The sequence below is a fragment of the Narcine bancroftii genome, chromosome 5 (genome assembly GCF_036971445.1).
Source record: "Narcine bancroftii isolate sNarBan1 chromosome 5, sNarBan1.hap1, whole genome shotgun sequence".
NCBI lineage: Eukaryota > Metazoa > Chordata > Chondrichthyes > Torpediniformes > Narcinidae > Narcine > Narcine bancroftii.
In genome coordinates this window covers 195,813,873-195,828,322 of record NC_091473.1, presented here as the reverse complement: position 1 = coordinate 195,828,322, position 14,450 = coordinate 195,813,873, and the positions used below count along the sequence as shown (strand labels likewise).

Genomic DNA, 14,450 nt, shown 5'->3' with positions numbered 1-14,450 from the left:
TGAGGCAATTCAAAATGAACAGGAAATGTAATTCCTGCCAACAGCAATTAAGGGTGTATACATGTAAAAAAATCCAGCAAGATTTAAGATTGGGAAAGTTCCAGAGATGTAGATCCAAACATTAATGTCGAATGTAAGTTTATGGGAAAGCTAAAAACACTGTAAAATTGTCCCTGGACACCATCTGAGCCCAGTCCTTCCTCATAGGAAGGATGTGGAAGCGGTGGAGAGGATGCAGAGGAGATCTACCAGGATGCTGCCTGGATTCAGAAATAACTCTTATGAGGCAAGGTTAGCAGAGCTGGAACTTTTCTCTTTGGAGCGAAAAAAAATGAGAGGTGACTTAACAGAGATGTACAAGATTCTGAGAGGCACAGATAAAGTGGAGAGCCAGGGTGGGAATAGCAAACACCAGAGGGAGGACAGTTTAAGGGAGACATCAGGTGTAAGTTTTTTTTACACAGAGTTGTGGGTGCCTGGAATGCCTTGCCAGGGGTGGGGCCTTTAAGAGGCTCTTAGATAGGCACATGGATGGAAGAAAAATAGAGAGTTATGAAGTAGGAAAGGTTTAGTTTATTTTTTGGTAGGAATATATAGGTTGGTACAACATTGTTAGCTGAAGGACCTGTACTATGCTGTAGTGTTCTATGTTCTTGCTTGATACCTTCTCTGTAGTCTACCAGAAAGCATCTCCAGAATGGTTCCGAGGAAGAGTTGCTTTAGGACCGAATGAACTCTCAAATGTAATAGCCAAGATGGCTTTTGATGCAGCCTCACACTTCTGTTGAGCAGGCTCAGTGATGCCAAGAGTCAGGTGGTCAAGGGAAGTCACATCTCCCACATAGCCACCCATTGCATTTTAATGCTGCAACTGGTGGGATCCCGGGAAGAGGGGAGCGGAGACAAAGCACTGCTCTGCAGGATCCTACTGCCTGGTTGTGATTCTGACATCTCCATACAGGCTTTAAATAGTGCAACTGTGGAGGCCTGTACCCAAGAAGGTGGTGCCTGTGCTGGCAGCGTACCATGAGAGGGGTTGCAGGCTCCGGGGAGTAGCAGACCAGCACAGGGCACCAGAAATACGAACATCCTGCCTACCCCCCCCCCCCCCCCACCAATTCCCTGTTGAGAAGTAGAAACCTGGGAGATGACCCTACAAGAAAGAGACCAGCAAGAGGCTCAGTGTCTGAAGGACCTGCATGGTCTAGTGGTAACTTGTGGTCACCTGATCCACACAGGCTGCGGGCTGCTGGAGACTGGCTCATGGGAACCAAGTATCAGAACCGGGACTTGAGAGGGTCCGGAGGACAAGAAGAGCTCCCAAAGGGCCACCGGTGCTGAAGGCTTCCAGATCATGTTGGAGGTTTGGATCTGGAGCTCGGGTGACCGATGGATTGAACGGGTGTCTGTGGGGCTGCAGAGGCTGGGAGTGCTGGAGGGAAATCCACGGGCACTCGGTGTCTCTAAAGGGACTCTCTTTTTGTTTCTCTACCTCTTATTATTGAAGCCACCAGGCAATGCTCATGGAACCTCTTTGTTTGCCTTTAGAGCAGACAGAAGTTGAAGTGTGTCATGTATATTACATTTTTATATTATTACATGACAATAAGAAGAACTTTTGAACTTTTGGTCTTGTACCAAAGGTTAAACCTAACTGCTGTGAAGTGCTAGCCATGGTCATCTTGATCCAGCAACCAGCTGGACATAAGGAGACTGGTCCCCTATGAATCCTGCACGTCTAAACTCTCGTCTGCGGTTCCCTACTCCAACGGCAAGTTGACGACGCCAGAGAATTGATTCACTTGTTTAGCCCAAGGCTAAAGAATTCAGCTCTCCCTGAGTAACCAGCCTCCTTCACACAGGAGTCTCCTATGGGCCAGGGTTCATGATGGCCACTGACTCAAAGAGGTGGAAATGCACTATGGAACGTCAACGGATGCTGTGATTGCAGTAAAACCACACAGAAATGTTGGAGGAACTCAGCTGCTCTCGCAGCATCCAAAGGAGGGGACGATATATTTACTGATGTTTCAGGCTTCGGCAAGGTATGAGCAAAAAACAGGCAGGCAACTGAATAAAGACTGAAGACTGGCAAGGGGGAGGAGTTCAGGTGTTAATTGAATATGTTAAGAGGAGAGGTGAGAATCAATTTTGTCTCCGTGAAAGGAGACAGGGAAAAGAGGAAAGAAAGAGACTGAGCTGGAGGATAGGTGACGGGGGAATGAAAACTGGAGACATTGATGCTAATGCCATCCAGTTGGACGGCACCCAGGTTCTTCCAATTTGCGGGTGGTCTCAGTCTGACAGGGCATGAGACCATGGATAAGCATGTTGGCAAGGGAATGGGATGGGGAATTGAAATGAGTGGCCACTGGGAGATACCCACTGTTGCCATGGAGAGCTGAGGTGCTCAACAAAGCGATCTCCCAGTCTACCTCCAATCTCTCCAATGTAGAGGAGACCACTTATATCTTGAAGACCTCTGGCTTTATATTACATCAGTAATATATCTTTACCTGCTATGAATGCTGCAAGACTGGCTGACTTCCTCCAGTATTTCTGAGAAATTCACCATAGCCTGGCTGGGCTCTACCAGACATGCTCCAAGGCAACACTTAAGAAATAAAGCATCTTGGCGGGGTGGCACTGTGGCACAATGATGGCCTCACTGCCTCACAGCACACCAGAGTCCCATGTTCAATCCTGACCTCCACCACTCTGTGTTCTCCCTCAGCAAGAAAGGGCCGGTTTTGGAGGGAAGCATGGTCTTAGTAGGCCAAAGAACCAGTTTCCATGGTATATAACATGGATAATAACTTCAGTTGTCCATTTTTTGGATGGGTTAACTGTGCATAGTTTCTTCCCCATAGCTACCAGGGACCCACAACAGTGCTCTCATGCTGCCCTTTTTCATTGTGACTCAATGCTCTGCAACTGTGCTGTTGCTCTTCTACTTGTTATGGCTGCATGCCTGCTACAGGTGACTTGCTGGACCGCTTGCAGAAGAATCCTTCCCACTGCGCCAGGTGCGATGTGACAATGAACTTGAGGTGCACAGCATTGATATTGTGTGAGGGAGAAATTCCTGGTTCTATTCTGAGAGTAGCTTGAACCCATGTGGGGAAGGGAGGGTGTTGGTGGATTAAGGGAGAGCTCACAAGTACGGCAACAATACAACCCCCGGAGCCAAAACTCCCCCATCCCATGCCAATCCTGTAAAAGGCCCAAAATTTGGACTGCTCAGGGATGGGGTTGGTCCAGATGTTTGGATTTTCAGGCAGTACTCTTACAATTAAAATTTAAGGAGAATAAACAGATAAATTTTGATTTTTATTTTTTTAAACTAATATCAAATCCCCTTCCATTCGATAAGGTTAGAAAAAAAACAAGCATATTAGTATTGAGAGACAATACAACATCAAGGTTTAGAACAGTCTTAAAACTTTAGATTATGGTAATGGTCCGCAAAAGGGCCCCACATCTTCGAAAATGGAATTTATTTCTAAGGTTAAACAAGACATATCATTTAACCATTGTGTATGTGTAGGTGGAGTGCTATCTTTCCATTTGATCAATATTGCACATCAGGCTGTCAATGTAATACAAGATAAAATATGGCTTTGAGTTGAAGTCAATGAAACATCATTATCATCAGATAATCCAAACAGAACAATTAAAAGGGCAAGGTTCCAAGATAGTATGTGAAAAATATCTTTCCAACATTTTTCTAGATGAGGGCAAAACCAAAACGTGAACCAAAGAAGCCTTTGCAATTTTAAATTGGTCACATAGAGGATTTATATTAGAATAAAAGTGAGCTAATTTAGCCTTAGATAAATGTACTCTGTGGATTGCTTTAAACTGCAATAAACAATGTCATGCACAAAGTGAAGTAGTATATTCATTAATGAAACATTTTTTCTTATAAAATACAAAGCATTTTTATCTTACATTTTTGCGATTTCTATGTGGTCGCTGGTTGCTGCTGTGCATCTGTGGCGCGTACCCATGCATGCAAAAGCCGAGGTCGGATTTTTGGGTGGTCTGGATTTTTGCCATCCGGATGTTTGGACTCTTACTGTATACCATTCACAGCTTGGGTGCAAGGCCATGATGGAATTTTTAGACATACAGCATGGTGACAGTCACTTTCAGCCACAAACCTCTGCCACCCTACAACCCCCCAGCCATTTACACCCAAATTACCTAAAACCCCTCTAGGCTTTGGAAGGTGGGAGGAAACCAGAGCCCCTGGGGAAATTCACACAGACACAAGGAGAACAAACTTATGGACAGCGCTGGATTTGAACCCAGGTCTCTGGTGCTGGAATAGTGTCATGCTAACCATGGTGCCCAAATTGTGTCAACATTGCAAAACATTTCTGCTCGTCTCTCTTTCTTGCAGATTTCCTCTGTAGCTGCTGACTGGACTAACGTACCTCGAAGCTCGCCAAAAGGAAGTGGTAAGGAAACATTCTTTATTGTCATTACCTTGCCCCAACCCTCCCCAGTGCACAGAGAGGACCACACAGCCCCATTCAGTCCAAATTCTGCAGCGTCCAAGGCAGCTCAGCCAGACGAGGTTTATTTGGGAATCAATGCAGAAGCAAGCCAGTATCCCCAAATATATGAAAGAATGAGTGGGATGGGAAATTGGCAGAGAAGGGGAGATGAAGCCAGAATACATCAGCCATGATAACATCAAATCCAGCCTAGAAGGGCTGAATGGCTTATTCTTGCTCTCATTCTATCCTGTGCTTACTATTTTATGGCAGAGTCATATTTAATGCCCATCCCCAAATCCCCCTGAGAAGATGATGGTGGACTTGGTTAGGCAAAGGTAAACTAATTAGAAAGACAACAGGTACGTTTTCACATTCCATTGAATGACTCACAAACCAAGTTCAGAATGGATTGAGAACATAAAATGTGAACAATCACCTCAGACATTGCTCCCTCCTCACTGTACCATCACAGACTCCCATGGTCAGATACAGAGTGAAGCTCCCTCCTCACTGTACCATCATAGACTCCCATGGTCAGATACAGAGTGAAGCTCCCTCCACACCATCCCATCACACAATTCCATGGTCAGTTAGAGTGCAGCCCACTCTGCACTGACCCATCACACACTCCCAGGGTCAGACACAGAGCGAAGCTCCCTCTGCACCATCCCATCACACATTCCTGGGGTCAGACATAGAATGAAACTCCATCCACACTGTCCCGACACACACTCTCAGGATGACAATACAAAGCAAAGCTCTGGAACTCTATACTGGCCACACACTTCGCTCGCTCACAGTCGGGACTCTCATCCTAGCTCATTCTGGACTCCTAGCTCATATTCCAGATTAAGATGCTGAATCCTCAGACTTTTGAACAGTTGGATGCTAGTTTATCAAAGCTGTAATTATTCTTCCCTTTAGTACCACCCCACCCCCCCACCTCGATTGTTTGCTAAAACGGATGGTGGGTCACTCCCTTGGCTCCTGACGCATTACACCCAATCCAGTTGACGACAAGTGTATTCAATTACCAGTCACAAATGGAATAAGCCAATAAACTCTGCATTTTGTAAGGCAAAATAAATTTGCCACACTTGCTACTAAAAGGAAGAATTTCTGTAAATTTTTGGGTATTTTATTAGGTGTTAGATTTCCATAAGCAAAATCATGGGTGGAAATATGTCTGAAACAATGGATCAACTGAACAAAGTGTTGAATGGCAGAGGGCCACATGGCCTACCTTGCTTCTCTGTTTCTCTCTCTCAGTTAAAATAGGATAAACTCCAGCCCCAATCATTCAGGTCCCTGGAGTGTATCAGAGCATCATGCTGAAAAATGAGATCAATATGGATGTCTGGGTCTGAAAGGCCAGTTCAAGTTTATTCTCTTGTGTTACCAAGGTGCAGTGAGAAAGTTTGCTTTGCAAGCATATCCCATGGATAATATGGTAAGTGAAACACCGTGCATGTCAACAAGAAAATCTGCAGCAGACAAAAGTGGTGGAGAAACTCAGTGGGTCACGCAGCCTCCATAGGAAGTAAATGACAGTCAACATTTAGGGCCTGAGCCCTTCATCAGGGGTGTCAAACATCAAGTGGGGGGAGGGATGATAGGAGAGGTAATGGGGGGAGCTGGAGGAAAAAAGAGAGGGGTGAGAGAGATGAGGGGAGGAGGGTAATGGAAATTGGAGGTCGATATTGATGCCATTTTGATGGAGACTACGAGACAGAATACAAGATGTTGTTCCTACAATTTGCGGTTGGCATCAAGTTGGCCGTACATGAAGCCATGTCGGGCTGTAGAATTAAAATGGTTGGCAGAGTTACACAAACAGATCAATATGTAGAGCAAAGGAAAAATAATTTTACTGCGTGTAGTTCACTCAGGAGTCTGATAGCCGCAGGAAACTGTCCTCGAGTCTGGTGGTGTGTGATTTCACATTCGTGAACCATCTCCCCGATGGGAGGGGCAGGTAGGTGAGATAGGAAGAGTCTTTCAATACCTTTGCTGCTTTTCCAAGGCAGCAGGGGGTGTAGATGGAGGGATGGGATGGGTGACGGCCTACATCTTGGGCTCTTGGGCGTGAATGCAGTGGTCCACCCTGACAGGATACCTCTAAAGGTAGGTTGTTGAGGGAGGTAGGTGAGGTGACAAATCTCCTCAGTCTTCTGAGGAAGCAGAGGCACTGCGGCACTTTCTCAATCGTTGCATTGACCCCGATGGACCAGGATGGGTCACTGGAGATATTTACCGTATATACTTGTGTAAAAGTCCAATTTTGTAAGAACCACATATTCTCATGTAATAAACAATCTCGTGTAAAAGTCAACCTCCCTACTTTTGGCTCCAGCTGCCTGCCCATCTGAGCTCCCAACGCCCTGACCGTGGATCCTCATCTCTGCCACCTGCCCATCTGAGCTCCTGACACCCCGAATATGGACTGTCGCCCAGCCATCCAAGCTCCCAATGCTTCGATTGCAGACTTGCCATTGGACTTCCGATGTCTTGAACAATGCAGGTACTTACTGCTGTCATAAGTATAACCCATGTAAAAGTAAACACCCACCAAATTTGACCCGAAAATTTGGCATTTAAAACTCGACCATTGCTCGAGCATATATGGTACCTGTATTGATCCTGGAGCGCTGATGGGTGGGCGGCCAAGGCCAAGGTGAGAGTGCGGTCAAGGTACCGGGAACTCCGATGGGCAGCCGACCAGGCTGGGTGGTAATTCCATGGTTGAGGCGTTGGGAGCTCTGATGTGAGAATCTGGTTGAGACATCAACAACTCCGATGGATAGGTGGCTTGGGCCGAGACAAGAGTCCACGGTTGGAGCATTGGCTGCTATGATGGGCAGGTGGCTGGGGCTGAGACGACTGTCTGCGGTTGAGGCATCAGGAGCACCGATGGGCTGGCAGTGGGAGCCAAGATGAGAGTCCATGGTTGGGGCATCAGGAGCTCTGATGGTCAGACAGCCAGGGCCGAAGTGAGAATCCACGGCTGGGGTGCCGTGAGATCTGATAGGCAAGAGGCTGGGGCAGGGTAGTCCGATGGGCCAAAAATAGGATGGTTGACTTTTACATGCAATACATGGAAAATAACCATATATTTGGACCAAAGGGATTGATTTTTTTTAACATGGTATGGACTTGTACGCGTTTATGGGGTACTCCAAGGTGCCGAAAGCTGCCCACTATCTCCATTTCTTGCTGCTTCTGGATAACTCAAGGTGACCAAAATAGTCAGGGTAGGAAAATTAATGGGTAAGACTGGGTCCCCCCCACTGAATCTGGGTTTGATTGAAGTTGCAGATCTCCATGGCTTCAGCCACCAGAGCAGGACTCTGGGTGACATCATCTTTGATGTCTATGCCAAGAATGCATCCATGCCGACGCTGTTGGAAAGATTGCTAGCAGACAGTGTGGGCACCCAGCACAAGGTAAGAGACTTCCAACCTACATCTGGCCAGGCCATGCAGAGCCGGTTGGACCCGACCCACAGCAACAGGAGAAAAGGCTCCCCTCACCGGCCAAGCCAATCCTGGAGAGGACGTCCTGATCCAGCCAAGCGCACTGACCTTGGCCTTTCAGAGGAAAAACTCAAGCTGTTCCACCAAATGTTTGACGAGTACTTACATTTCAAAGCCCACAGGATGGGCGAAGGAATGCATGATTCAAAGAAGGAGCTGGAGGCAATTTGTGAAAACATTCTCCATTGGCAAGAGAGGAAAACAGAACTGGATAGGGGCAATAATGAGGGAGCACCCGATTCCTTCCCCATACTCTATCGGAATGAACATTACCAGGACAGAAATTCAACAAGGCCACCCCAAGATATTTCCAAACAGGAAAAGGAATTTTCTTCCTTTGAAACCCTTATTAAAACAATGCTTTACCCCTTTTCTGAGTTCTCCAATGATTCTTCCAGCTGGGAAAAAGAGACCAGCAAGGGTGGCCTATTTCCCAATGAGCTGTCCATTCTGCACGAGGGTTTAGACAGCTATCCTCATGGTTGGACTCCGATAGGGGCAGTCTCTGAAACACTGCTGCCAGTGACAGAGTTCACTGGGGATTCGCCCACAAAATCCGGCCCGAACACAACGCTGTTGCAGGCCGTGACTGCGGAGCTGTCCGCCACAACCTCTCAGACCAGCCTCACCACCATGTCCGAGGAGAATGAGCTCACCTTGACCACAGCAGTCATAGAATCCCACGAGAAACTCACCTCGTCGACTGCAGAGCCTCAGAAGGACAACTTCACCACCTCGACCACTGGGTCTCAGGAAGAAAGTGCTGCAACCACTGTGGTGCTGGAGGGGTACCCCATGTTGACCAAGGCTGAATTCTCAAATTCCACCACATCTCCTGTCCCTCGGAAGCATGGTTTCCCCATGCCCTGGAAAGTGCTTCAAGGGCAAGGTTCCACTTTATCAAAGGGACCTCAACAGTATAGCTCCCCTACCCCTTCAATGGGACCTCAATATCATGGTTCCTCTAACCCTTCAATGGGGCCTCAACAAGATGACTCCCTCACCTCTTCCCAAGGACCTCAAAGACATGTCGTCCCCAACCAAGCATCGAAGAAACATTGTTCACATCTTACAACCATACAGCAGTCCAAGAACATGTCCTCTCAACACTCAGCCGGAAATGAGACTTCCTACAATCTGGAGGGAACATCGACGGCAATGGAGACCAACCGCAATGTCCAAGCACCTCCAAGCAATGGTTCCAGGAGGCTCAGCTACCCACAGGCGCTGTTCAGACACTTGCTAACTCCAATTGACAACCCAGAGGTGATCGAGTCTTTGACGATCGAGGAAATAGACACCACACCTCCGCCCAGGCTCAACACATCAGGAAAGAAGCAACAGGAGGTGTGGGAATCGACATTGGGAAATGTGAAGGAAGAGACACCAGAAATTGTCATCCAATTGGAAAACCTGATAAAGACTCTGACAGGGCAGCTTTCCAAATGTACCCCTACCCAGGACGACATGAAGAACCTCAAAGCTGCCATCCAACAGTTGAACTCACTGCTCTCAAGGTCCACAGAAGCCGGAGAGCTCAGGATGACTCAGGGTCCGAGCGGAGTTCGTTGGAAGGTGGAAGTGGGCTCCCAGCACTCAGAGCACACCACCCAATCAGCTCACGGTGCAGACAGAGGATCTCCCTACATCCCCAAAGTAGTTTCCAGCTGCCGGCAGGCCGGCGAAGACGAGGAACAGCGGCTGAACACCTGCCTTAGCTCCACCTATCCTCCAGAGCAAGAGGCACAGGAGGCGAGACAGAGAGTCAGTGGGCGTAAAGTTCTCCCTCCAAGTTCCACTGAGGTGGAACCCAATGTATATCTGCTGCAGCAACCTCTGGGTGGAACCGAGGGCCAGACTTCGAGGGGCAATCCTTCCGCAGGTGACAGCGGCTTTCTCAGAAACAAGAGGACCAAGAGATCTCCAGGTTCTCCCCACGGCTCCCCGCTCAATGTGCCTCGGACGAGAGCCTGGGCATCTCCTTTGAACAGCCGCTGGCAAAAAGGGTCCACTTCACCCCTCGCTCTCCCCCCCGACCCCCACAGAGTGCTGAATCGCAACCAGGCCCCAGGTTGGGATGCCTTTGGCCGCTCCACATCATCTCGTCTCCCAAGCTCAGAACCTCACATCCTCAATGGCTCATCTCTCTTTTCCCAAGGTCTTCCCCCAGCCAAGATGTCCATCCTCACTCCACGAATGCCCTCCCATGCACCCTCAGGTAATAAACCCTGGCTCTCAAAAAGAGCTCCTGCGACCAGCAACCTTCCCCGTGCAGTTGTGCCCCATGTGGTCAGGCACGCGTCCAGGTTTGCCCATGGACACGATCAAGAATTGCCCATCGTCAAGAAATCTCTTTGGAGTCAGAGCAATGGAAACCACTCACCTCCCCAGAACTCTCCCCGGGCACCTCGTCTCTCTACAGGGACCATCCAGGATAGGAGAGACTGGACTGTTTTCAATGCCTCGAGTCTTCCTCAAAGGAGTCTTTCACAAGGGAGTGCAATGAGACCTAGCTTGAAGAGACCCCAATCAGCACGTTCCCACAGTCAGAAGCAAAGTGATGTTGCTCATCCGGATGAAACACTATATGGAAAGCCGTTCGGGAATTCCCGTCTACCGCCCAAGAATCAACAAGAAACAAATGAGCCTCGGGCTTCTTCACTGAAAAGACAAAGCTACCGGTTGCAAAATGTACCAAATAAACCCCAAAATGAGAGATTGTCAAATTCTTCCCCCAAACTCAATGCACCTTCTCCACAAAATGTGCGTTCCTCAAACCCTCGCCACAGTCTCAGACAATCTTCACAGAATTCTCGATTCTCCATCACTTCTCAAGATCTCCAACAACCTTCTTCCCAGAATGTTCGGTCTTCAATCCCTCCACAGCTACTCCTTCTGCCTTCTGGAAATGTAAGATCTTCAGACTCTTCCCACCGCTTCAATCCATCTTCTCCTCGGAGAAAAATGTTTTCAAACTCCTCACACAGTCTCAAACTCTCTTCCCCAGGGGACAGAAGGCCTTTGAGCTCTTCCCACAGTTTTAATCCATCTTCCCCCAAGGACATGCGCTCTTCAAAGCTTTCCCACCATCTCTCTCTGCTTTCTCCTGGTGATGTAAGATCTTCAAACTTCAGCTTCATTCCATCTTCCCCTGGGGACAGGCCTTCAAACCCCTTCCATAGTCAAAAACTGACTTCTCCTGAGGAGAGATCTTCAAACCCACCTCACGGTTTTCATCAGCCTTACCACGAGAATTCACAAAATTCAAACCATTCCCACAGTCTCAGACTTTCCCTTCCAGTGATCAGATCTTCACATCCTTCCCACAGACTCAAACCTTCTTTTCCAGGGAGTGGAAGATCTTCTGAACTTTCCCACAGTCGTAACCCATTTTACCCTGGGAATGTAAGATCTTCAAACTCGTCCCAACGTCTTACTCTATCTTCTGCTGGGAATTGGAGGTCTTCAGACCTTACTCATTGGCTCGATCCATCTTCTCCAGGAGCTGGAAGGTCTTCTAAACTTTCACATAGTCGCAACCCATCTTACTCTGGGAATACAAGATCTTCAAACTCTTTCCACAGCCTTGACCTGTCTCTTCCCGAGAATAGAAGGTTATCAGACCCTTCCTACAATCTACGCCCACCTATCTCTGGAAAATACCTCCACAGCACCAATCCAACTGGTGTTGGGAAAGGAAGGTTTTCAAACCTTTTCTATAACTCTGGTCCCTCTGTGTCAGCGAGAAGGCTCTCCCACAATCCCAACTCATCTGACCCTGTCCATGAACCATCCTTGGAGATATTAAACGATCCCTCTCAAACATTATTCAAGAGGAGGCAGCAAGTTCCACCGTTGCTCCACAGTCAGTCTCCTAAGTCCTCCCAAATTATACTGGCCCCACATCCAATCTCAAATCCTGCTATGAACGGGAGATTTTGGAACCTTTCTGTGCATCCACCTGGGACCGGGCCTGTTCCGGGTGCCTATTCCGCATTTCCAAATGATCTGCCTCAGGATTCCCCGACAAGAAAGACCCCGCGCATTCACCACATCCACTCGCTGAGAATTCCCGCGGCTAGATCTTCCCTCTTTCACCCTCGCACACTATCTGCCCCCGCGGATGGGACACCTTCAAATGTTACTGTGAACCCTGATGCAATGATCCTACAGGAAAGGGCACTTCCGGGCCCTTCAGATCGTCCCATCCCCATAAGGAGGTCTCGGAAGCCTCGCCCCGTTCCCGCTCCTACCCTGGTGGCGATCCCCTTAAACACCCCTCCCATGAGGAGGCAGGTGCCTCACTTTCACACCAAGGTCTGGAGACGACCCACAACAATAGATGCCTACCATTCCAAAGGGCTTGACCCAGTCGCTCATTCGCAAGTGATACAATTGAAGGGCCAGATGGCCCCCCGGGACACCATCCCTTCGATTCTCTTAACCGGCGCTCCTCCGCTCGTCTTCAAGGAGAATCCACCAACCCTCCTATTCCAAGAGATCCCCACGGCTGCGCCAGCCATCCCAACGCTGGCGAGCAGGCACGTCCGCCGGCTGCACAAAATCCATTCTTTGCACACCCCCACCAGTCACCTGTTGCCGCTGCGCACTTCCGCAGAGGCCCAGGAACCCAAGCTCAGATCCACTGCCCACCAGCCAACTCCCTCCATCCCCGTGAGCAAGAAACTGCCTAGAAGCAACCCTCCCACCAAGAAACCAGGCAAAATGTACATCAGCGAAATGACCATGAAACCCGATCATGATAAAGCAGCCGGCTCTGCCCGAAAGAAACCCTCAAAACCTCCCCGTGCTAAAACTACGCCCGGCCCCGTGGAGAGAAAATCCTCTCTGGTTTCTCTCAACCTTCTTCCCCTTGTCACTGCGCACAAGAAAACTCCAGATGCATCCCCCAATAAAACCCCATTGAAGAAATCTTCCAAAAAGACGATGGCTTCCAATTCGAGTGTCTGGCCAAATAAGAGACCTTCCAACCCCTCCCCAGACGCAGCCCTGCCCTTGGACAGGAGAGATCCCAGCATCAACGCCCCCATCTCCGGGTTCCCACGGGCCAGCCGCTCCCATTATGCCCACCTTCCGATCGGTCCCGCCACGGGACATCCAGACTCTTTCGCCACCCGCCGTGCGTCCAGGCACCCCTCTGAACACCATGCCACAGGTAACTCCCGAAGACCCACTCCTGAACATCCCCCTGTGCCTGACACTGTTCTAACACGGCTCACAAGCAGGATGGGCTCAGAGTTTCTCCACGGGACTACCAGGACAGCCGGCTCAATCGCAAACCGTTCTCCCTCGCTTCCCGACAGGCGAATCAGCAAGTCTGCAGACGGAGGAGACTCCTTCGCTCGCTTCAGCCCAAGACCACCGGGCAAATCCAGCACCCCAAAGCAACTTCGCAGCATCCGCAAGCGAGAAAGCCTACGACCCCAGGCTTTGAAAAGTCCATCTGACAATGGAGAGAGGAGCCCTACAAAATAGCTGAAGCGATTTGGCTGGGTTCCTGAGGATGGTGGCGCCAGGAACGAAGTCCCAACCCTCCTGGGCCAGGCTATTCTCCAGCGATCCTGAGAACTTTACAAAAACAGCCTTTCTAAACATCAAAAAGTTCGCAAGTCTATTTATTTATGAGCAATACTTTGAGTTTTGAACCCGGTGCATCCAATTACAGTATAAAAACATTACCCGGTGTCTCTGCTTCTTAATTCCCTAGTGCGAACAAATAGGAAAATTCCGATAATCCATCGCAGTAGGATTTTCTGAATCGCTAGATTACCCCACCCCCAAACCGCCACCCCCCCCCCATAAATATCCAAAACACGTAACACGTTTAATTCACTCTTTTTAATAGATGTTGTCCAGTCCCACAGAACATGGTTCCTACACTCTCCAGAGGCCCAGCAGTGAATGGGAACTCTGAAATCACCTCCCAAAATAAACCACTTGTGGAAAATCAAAGCTCAGATATTCCAAGATCTCAAATGGTAAATGAGTCAAACAGGAAAATGTGCAGATACCGTGGCTGAAGTAAAAACAATGCTGGAGAAACTCAGCAGGTCACACAGCGTAGTTTACATAGCAAAGATAAAGATATATGTGGGTTATTTTAGGCCTGAGCCCTTCATTAAACTGTGAGCAAAAGGAGTCTGAACAAAATGGTGGGGGGAGGTTGGACAGGGGGAAGAGCACAGTCCCACAGGCAGGAGGTAATAGGTGGATAAGGGAAGGATGGGATCCAGCAAACAGGGGGAGGGGGAATAGCTCTATGAATGGAGAGGGAAGGGGGTGGAGAGCTGGAGGAAAGGAGAGCAAGAGAATGGGAAGGGAGGGAGAATAGGGAGTGGTCTAGCAGAAACCAATGTTAATGACATCCAGTTGTCACCTGGTTCTTGTCTCA

At 48.7% G+C, this 14,450-nt stretch overlaps 1 protein-coding gene across 1 annotated transcript in view; it reads left to right on the top strand.

The window, feature by feature from the left end:
* Positions 1–13,737, top strand: part of LOC138765443 (serine/arginine repetitive matrix protein 2-like) — a 28,442-nt gene extending 14,705 nt beyond the window's left edge. The window contains exons 2-3 of the mRNA XM_069942482.1: positions 4,406–4,463; positions 7,821–13,737. Of these exons, the coding sequence (XP_069798583.1) occupies positions 4,406–4,463; positions 7,821–13,534 (5,772 nt within the window). The 3' untranslated portion in view covers positions 13,535–13,737. The remainder of the gene's footprint in view (positions 1–4,405; positions 4,464–7,820) is intronic.
* The last annotated feature ends 713 nt before the right edge of the window (positions 13,738–14,450 follow it).